Source organism: Myxocyprinus asiaticus, chromosome 3 (assembly GCF_019703515.2).
Source record: "Myxocyprinus asiaticus isolate MX2 ecotype Aquarium Trade chromosome 3, UBuf_Myxa_2, whole genome shotgun sequence".
Lineage (NCBI taxonomy): Eukaryota > Metazoa > Chordata > Actinopteri > Cypriniformes > Catostomidae > Myxocyprinus > Myxocyprinus asiaticus.
Window position 1 is genome coordinate 40,794,116 of NC_059346.1, and position 8,290 is coordinate 40,802,405.

Consider the following 8,290-nt stretch of genomic DNA (forward strand, 5'->3'; position numbering starts at 1 on the left):
ACAGACAGAATCATCACGGATGTTTTGTAATATTTTGACCAAATCAGAGCAGAAAACAACACAGATGTTTACAACATCTAAATGAGAGATGTTCACGGTGATGTACCAGTAGGCGTGTGTACTCACTGGTCACACATCAGACTCGCTGGTGTACGACAATGAATCGTGAATAAAATATATTTAAATGTCTGCAGAAGTAAAATTTGGCCATCTTTGTGCTGACCTCTGACCTGTATACACCTTTCATGGGACTTGGCATTGATCAAAAGCATTTTTTTTAGGTTTTTCTTTATCGTTTTACGAGTGTTTTTCTATTCACCGCCATTATTTCCTCCCACTGATGGTCACAAATATGGCAGCTGCGGGGAAAAAGTGACGTCACTGAAGCATGTCAATATGCAAATTAAACTTAGAAGTGGAAGGGAAGATTATCAGTGAATAAAGACTTGTTCATTAGCTTCAGAAGACTCAGAATATAGCACACAAGTCATATCGACTACTTTAATGCCACTTTTATTCTGTTATTTATTTATTTTAGGACCTTGGAAGACCTGGTCTCTGTGTTGTATGGAGATGTGTGTGAAGATTCTTAAAGATTTCTCCTTTTGTGCTGAAAAACAATTACAGCAATAGGGGTTCATTACAAAGTTAATTATTGAGGCAGACAATTAGACCTCATTACACAAATATAACAAGAGTATTTTAATTAAAATATTTAATGACAGCAAAAGTCTTTTTAATAAACTAGATAAAATATGTACTCGGAGAGCTTTACAAAAAAATGACTGATTTATTTAGCCCGTCCATCTTTGTAAAAGGAAGTTCAGAGCCAGCTGGCCCTAGATCCTTCTTTTCCCTAATCAGTTGCAGAGTGATAACCGAGACAGGTGGTGGCTGCCCAGGTTAAGACTTTTGGCTGATGGATGCGGCATCAGTGAGGAGGGCACTGAACTATGTGCCATAGAAAACAAACATGAACACTCAAACACCTGAGCTAACATATTTAAACATGAGGCTGAGGAGCTGAGAAGGTGAAACAGTCAGTTGCTAATCATGTTTTGCCCAGTGAAGGAAGGATTGAGCTGCATTTCAATGTGGTGCACCTGTATTCTCTTCATTTTGACCAGTGACCCATTTTCTTCTTTCAGTCTCTTCTATATTCTGAAGCAAAGTCCAGCTATTAAAGGGGAAAATTAACAAAATAGACATTTAACTTAAACCTAAAACCTACACTGGTGGCCAAAAGTTTGGAATAATGTACAGATTTTGCTGTTTCGGAAGGAAACTGGTACTTTAATTCACCAAAGTGGCATTCAACTGATCACAAAGTATAGTCAGGACATTACTGATGAAAAAAACAGCAACATCACTATTTGAAAAAAGCCATTTTTGATCAAATCTAGACAGGCCACATTTCCAGAAGCCATCACTCCAACACCTTATCCTTGAGTAATCATGCTAAATTGCTAATCACTTGCCATTATATTAAACACAGTTGAAAGCTGTTTGGTTTGTTAAATGAAGCATAACATTGTCTTTGTGTTGGTTTTTGAGTTGCCACAGTATGCAATAGACTGGCATGTCTTAAGGTCAATATTAGGTCAAAAATGGCAAAAAAGAAACAGATTTCTCTAGAAACTCGTCAGTCAATCATTGTTTTGAGGAATGAAGGCTGTACAATGCTTGAAATTGCCAAAAAAAACCTGAAGATTTCATACAAAGTTGCACAGTACAGTCTTCAAAGACAAAGAACAACTGGCTCTAACAAGGACAGAAAGAGATGTGGAAGGCCAGATGGACAACTAAACAAGAGGATAAGTACATCAGAGTCTCTAGTTTGAGAAATAGACTCCTCACATGTCCTCAGCTGACCGCTTCATTGAATTCTACCTGCTCAACACCAGTTTCATGTACAACAGTAAAGAGAAGACTCAGGGGTGCAGGACTTATGGGAATAATTGAAAAGAAAAAGCCACTTTTGAAACAGAAAAACAAAAAGAAAAGTTAGAGCGGGCAAAGAAACACAGACACTGGACAACAGATAATTGGAAAAGAGTGTTATGGATCATAAACCCATTGAGATTTTGTGGGATCAGCTAGACTGTAAGGTGCATGAGAAGTGCCCGACAAGACAGCCACACCTATGGCAAGTTCTACAGGAGCGTGGGGTGAAATGTCACCTGAGTATCTGGACAAACTGACAGCTAGAATGCCAAGGATCTGCAAAGCTGTCATTGCTGCACGTGGAGGATTTTTCGATGAGAACTCTTTGAAGTAGTTTAAGTAATTTATTTTCAAATTGTAATAGTAATTTTTCACATTATTAATGTCCTGACTATATATTATGATCAGCTGAATGCCACTTTGGTGAATACAAGTACCAATTTCTTTCCATAAGAGCAAAATCTGCACATTATTCCAAACCTTTGGCCGCCAGTGTACATATAATGATTTTGAATGGATTATTTGGGTTAGTCTGTATATGTCAAATCTAGAAAAATCACATTTTCTTCTGTGAGATGTGAGAAAATTTTAAAATCTAATTGGAGGGCTTTGAGAGCTGCACTGCTTGACCTAAAAGAAATGAAAAGCATAAATTTCTTTATAGTGTTCTCCGTCTCAGAGTGAAGGAATGTACTGAACAAGAGCTGAATATAGCCCAAAAAATTATTTTCAATGTCTATTACTTTTTATTCTTTATATTGCATAAAACCAGACACATAGACATACACCCAGCACAGTAGGGGATCATTGTTTCACAGTGTCACTTTTCCATTGCATTACAGAGCTGTGAGTAAATATGAAAAATAACACTCATGTAGCAGGGACATCTACAGTAGCACTGAGAGTTTACTTAAGTATTAACATTTACTATGACTGCAAGCTACCTAAAGATAAATTAAATATTCCCCAGCAAACTCTTTTAAGTGCTCCACTCCTAAATTATTTACTGTGCTGTAAACCTTTATGCCACGCAAATGTGATGGGTCCAATATGGCAGCAAACCACTTCAGTAAATATGCTAAAGAGTTTTATCAGAATTTGCTGTTAGGACAGATCATTTGAAGTGAAGTATAATCAAATTTAAGTATTAGAAGAGATTTTTCACATGCTCAATTTAAAATTATAATTTTCACAAGAAGGATTAATTAAGCAGAAAATGCATAATGCTTTGCAATAACACACCCATTTGAGGTAAATGTATTTCACCTCCTAATTCATTAGATGAATGAGCTTTGCATATAAAAGCCTCTGTTCCAGCCCTCTTGATTCAGCTCGTTCATCATCACTTTTCTCAGTGCACACCAGCAGACATCTTAACTCAAAGCTCAATGCAATGCCCTGGCTTTACTTCAAACCCAATGACCCTGTGTGTACAGGCTAATTCATATTTTAACATAAAAACTGTGGATGAATTGAAATTAAACTCACATTCGGGTTGTAAATGGGGAAAAAATTATAGTATGATGTTGCAAGTGTGAACTGTAACACATTTATTGGAAAGTAAAGATACATTTTAAATAATCTTTTACTGTATATATTCACACAAACTGTTTTAAAAGTGAAGTTAGGATTTTTTTATATCATCTAAAATATTGGCCAAAGTTTGTGGAAAATCAAATAATCTGAAAGTTGGCTGGAAAAGACGATAGACTGACAGACCGTATCTGTCAATTTACATTTGTGTGTTGATGGACGGCTCTTGACCTATCCAATATAGCGGACACGCCCATGTATCATGGTCCATAGAAACAGCTGTTAATGTAAAGATATCTATTGTTTTTACATTCATTTTAGGGTTTTGGGGTTTGTTGACATTACGACCACGTAATGTAAGTAATTTTATAAAATGATAACCTTTACATGTAAAATTGGATATAACTTTACACAGAAAAGGTTAATAAGTGTCTTTATCACACTAAAAATCATGTTAACACACGTATTGTTTATGTTTTGTGGCTACACTTTTAAACAGTGATTAGTTTAACATTTATGGATTGGCCCTATTCACTTCCATTGTAAGTTACTTTTTTTAAAAGAAAAGGAGGAGAAGCCAAAATTCATTTTTGTTGTAATCAATATTATGCCACGAATGCTGTCGATTGAGCTTAACTTGTATTGAACCCGGAATATTCCTTTAAGAACATTATCTAATGGTTATTTTTAGGTTTTATTTTACAGATATTTATTTTTAATTCTGTAAGGTTACTATCATTATTTTTCATAATTTAATTTATTGTTCTGTTTTTGCATTCAGAATGGAATGATTACAACCATCCCATCTTTACAATTTACAGTTATAATTGTACATTTCTTCACCTCAAGTTTGTTTCAGATTTAATTATGAATTTCTGCCCTATTCTGTTCACACTTGCAACATTGTAGTATATATTTTATTTTTATAGTCATTTCAATCTCTCTCTCTCTCTCTCTCTCTCTCTCTCTCTCTCTCTCTCTCTCTCTATTTTCAATTTTTTTTTTTATTTTTTTTTTTTTTAAAGTACTTTATTGGCATGATTGTGTTTGCATACAATATTGTCAAAGCATTAATACACAAAACAGAAAATGACGAGACAAATAATTATAATAAAACAGTAAAAAATAACAATAAAAATATAATTAAAATAAGGTGCCAGGTAATGAATAAAATAAAAACTATAATAACAATATACACTATACAATATAAAATAAAATAAGCATTTAACAAGACATTATGAACATAAGAAAATAAAAAATCTCTCTCTCTCTCTCTCTCTCTCTCTCTCTCTCTCTCTCTCTCTCTCTCTCTCTCTCTCTATATATATATATATATATATATATATATATATATATATATATATATATATATATCTATCATAATGGCTCCTACATAGAGTTCGAACTACGTTTCCCATCAGCCCTCGCTATGTGATCGTTACATTACCCACATAGCTGTTCTCCTCTCTGTCTTCAGGAAGGTCGTTCAGTCTCATCGAGAAGAGCTCTCAAAAATTACCGCCAAACCATGCTCGGACAAGCCGTGCGACGATTTGCAACCTCTGCGGTTCGCTCCAGTCATTATGCGGAGGGACCAGGAAAGGTAAAAAAGCCAAAAAATATTAGCAAAATGTTCTAATGCATGTCTAAATGAAGCTTCCGCGTCTGTGTGATTGACTGACACAAAGCCTGTTCTTATCTGAAGCCCGCCGGACGGCGTTTTAGATTCACAAACAAAGTGATCTTAAAAAAAGATACATACCAACATTTGGCTCTGTTTACATACATGTATTGACAAAATGTGAAAACATTGGTTGATAGTTTTGTAAGGACTGGATGTAGAAGTCACTGAATCACTAGCTTAGCATGTGTAGCTGATCAGGCCACAACGCTTCTACGTGTCTGCACTGTTTATTATACGTCAAGGATCACTTTCGGTCATCTTTAGTATGCATCTATGTCGAATATACATTGTGACTGTCTTATGCTATTCTAAGTAGAGTGATTTTTATTTGCATTATGCTATCATAGTGTTTAATGTCCTTGAATTGTTAATGTCGAGCTGCTGCTTGTCATAAATGCCTTCTATAAATACGCTTTCGGACGGTGTATTTGATCTACATTATTTTTAAGTATTATTTTGTCTGTGAAATAGTTAAATTCGGAGAATTACTAAACCAGGGTGTTTAACACTTAAGCAATTAAGTGACTGACTAGGAAATTAGACACTTGACAGAGTTTGATAGGGACTGGCATATTGAACTTTCGTAGTCATTAAAACATTTTGGCAAGGTCACCAAGACCTCATTTAGTTTAATTAATTTTTAGAAAGCATTGTTTTTAAAATATATGTATATAAAAAAAAAAGATTAGTCATAACAAATCACAAGGAAATGTTTATGGTTTTCCTTAATGATTTATTTACTCTAAAATGTTGATTAAAATGTTTACACTCTTAAATGTTTATTTATGTGTTACAGAACCTGCCATTCTCCGTAGAGAACAAGTGGAGGCTTCTGGGCATGATGGTGCTGTTCTTTGGCAGTGGATTTGCCTTCCCATTCATCGTTGTCAGGCATCAGATCCTGAAGAAATGAAGCTCCTAACAGTTACACATTGTAAGTTTCATTAGAATCCAAATTGATTTCGTTGAGCCAACTAACTTTTCGTGATGCACATTTTGAACGCATATACTTGTCTCTGGAAGTCCTTCAGTAATCGTAATTTCCATTTAAATTTCAACACTCTCACATTGTCACACCATTCAGTAGTTTCAAATTTCTGATTTTGTGCATCTGTCTGTTACCTTGTTTTGTGTTTTGTGTCTTTAGGTCAGTGTGAATCTTGCGCAGCACAGCTCTCATTTTCTTATGGCATGGATCCTGTAATGTTATTGTAAATAAAATGACAGATTACGTTGCTATGTTTGTATCTCATTCTTTATCCCAGTCTTTCCAAATACTTGAAATCATAGGTTGAGGTTACGTTTTTTTTTTTGTGTAGACATGTAAATGCACTCAAAGGGAGGATCAACTGACAATTAAACTATAAATGGCAGGCTTGATGTTAATTCTATCTAATATTAAAAAGGGAGACATCTCCCTGACCAATGGGTGCTTCTCATTTCAAAAATTGTGCATCCTCGTTTCCTTTCCTTGCTTTCCTTTCCTCGCTTTCTAGCTCCACCCTCTTAGGAATGAGGAAAGGAAGCGAGGAATCGAAGCAAGACAGATTTGTAAAATAAAATGTCCTGCTCACTCGTGCGTCACTTCAGAGAGCATTTTTGCGCAGCTGCAGTACCTCGGCGTGCTTGCTATGTTATTGAAACTATTAATATATTCTTAAAATCCAAATATTTCAAGATGCTCTGTTGAAGTATGTCAATTATGGTTTATTTAAACTGCAAAGGTGAAACATGTATTAAAACTATTGTGTCAGATGAGAAGGGGGAGGAGAATTAATACATGTGTGAGGTGCTTCGACCAAAAGTCTTCCGCATAGGATGCTCATGTGTTTCCTTTCTCAAGCATCCTCGGTAAGCTTCCTCTGTCCTTGCTGCTTTGCGGTGCATTTAGAGAATTGATTCATCCTTCATGATGGTGGACTTTGATCGGTTTTGGGGTCACAGGTTCGAGGACGGAGGAGTGAGGAAACTGCACAATTTAGGAAATGAGAAGCACCCATTTTCTTGTGCTTATGCATATATTTTGTAAGAGAGGTGTCAATGTTTGCATATGCCCCAACTTTGAGTGATCAAGGTCTATTGTGACCCTGTATTGTGAAGTCATTGTCTACGATATTTCAAGACTTGTATTCTAGACAGCAACATGATGTTATGATGTTGCTAACAAAATTGCTTTGTTAAAATAAAACTTAATTTCTTAAGGTAAGCAATAGCATGACATGCAGCTGCATGAGTTTATGGTATGGCATGATTGTTGAGTAAGAGAAATTCGATGTGTTTGGCACAACAATAAGTAAAGAGAATAGTGCTAGCTTAATTGTTTAACATCTGCCCTGGTTGCAAAAATGCTGCAAGTTTAATCCTAAGTATATCCTCATTGTGAGCATGTTTCAATGAGTGGTATTCTGTTATTCAGTAAAAAAAAAAAAAAAAAGCTCTTGACAGTTATATTTAATATAAGAATGTGTATTGGTAATTATTCACTAAACAAAATAACTGTTTATGCTAGTTTAATTGAACTTGTTTTTACTTTTTTTTCCCCCCCAGTACATTTTTCTCATATAGCTACTTTTTACACTTTCATGCGCACTGAGTAAAATTACATGAAAAACCTCCAAAGACTTCAGATTTTCACAGCTCTTGCTTTACACCAGAGTAAGAGCACACATCTCCAAGATAGCACTCACTTATAATAAGAATGAAAGAAGACATTCTAAAACAGCATCATTATAATATAGAGACTATTGAAATGGGAATGTCAGTTGGAATTCTAGACATGCGCTGAGAAGTCGAGTCACATACAGATTGGAAAGGTATGATTTTCCCTCCTTTTCAGCATTATGCCTCTGCTGGCTGACTTTCATATGTGAACCTATTATAGTTCAATTAACCTTCCACTGCCAAAAGCTATCAATATATGTGAACAAAACAACAGGGAGGGAGAATTGCAAAGTGACAGGGTAATATTCAAAAAGAACTGCCATTACAGCTTTTATTTCACCAGGAACTGATTCAGTCGAGTTTTCTGAACATCATTCAAGGTAATGTGGACTGACATTTTTTAAGAGGACCAAAGGGCATGCTATTGTAAGACTGAGAAATGAGCTGCAAAAGTAAAATTATAGCTTG

At 35.2% G+C, this 8,290-nt stretch overlaps 1 protein-coding gene across 1 annotated transcript; it reads left to right on the forward strand.

Moving 5' to 3' along the window:
• The first annotated feature begins 4,916 nt into the window (after positions 1 to 4,916).
• On the forward strand, positions 4,917 to 6,398 carry LOC127419462 (cytochrome c oxidase subunit 7C, mitochondrial-like). Its single transcript, XM_051660856.1, has 3 exons — positions 4,917 to 5,080; positions 5,958 to 6,095; positions 6,309 to 6,398. The coding sequence occupies exons 1-2, from the start codon at positions 5,006 to 5,008 to the stop codon at positions 6,072 to 6,074; spliced, it is 192 nt and encodes a 63-aa protein (XP_051516816.1). The 5' UTR covers positions 4,917 to 5,005; the 3' UTR covers positions 6,075 to 6,095; positions 6,309 to 6,398.
• The last annotated feature ends 1,892 nt before the right edge of the window (positions 6,399 to 8,290 follow it).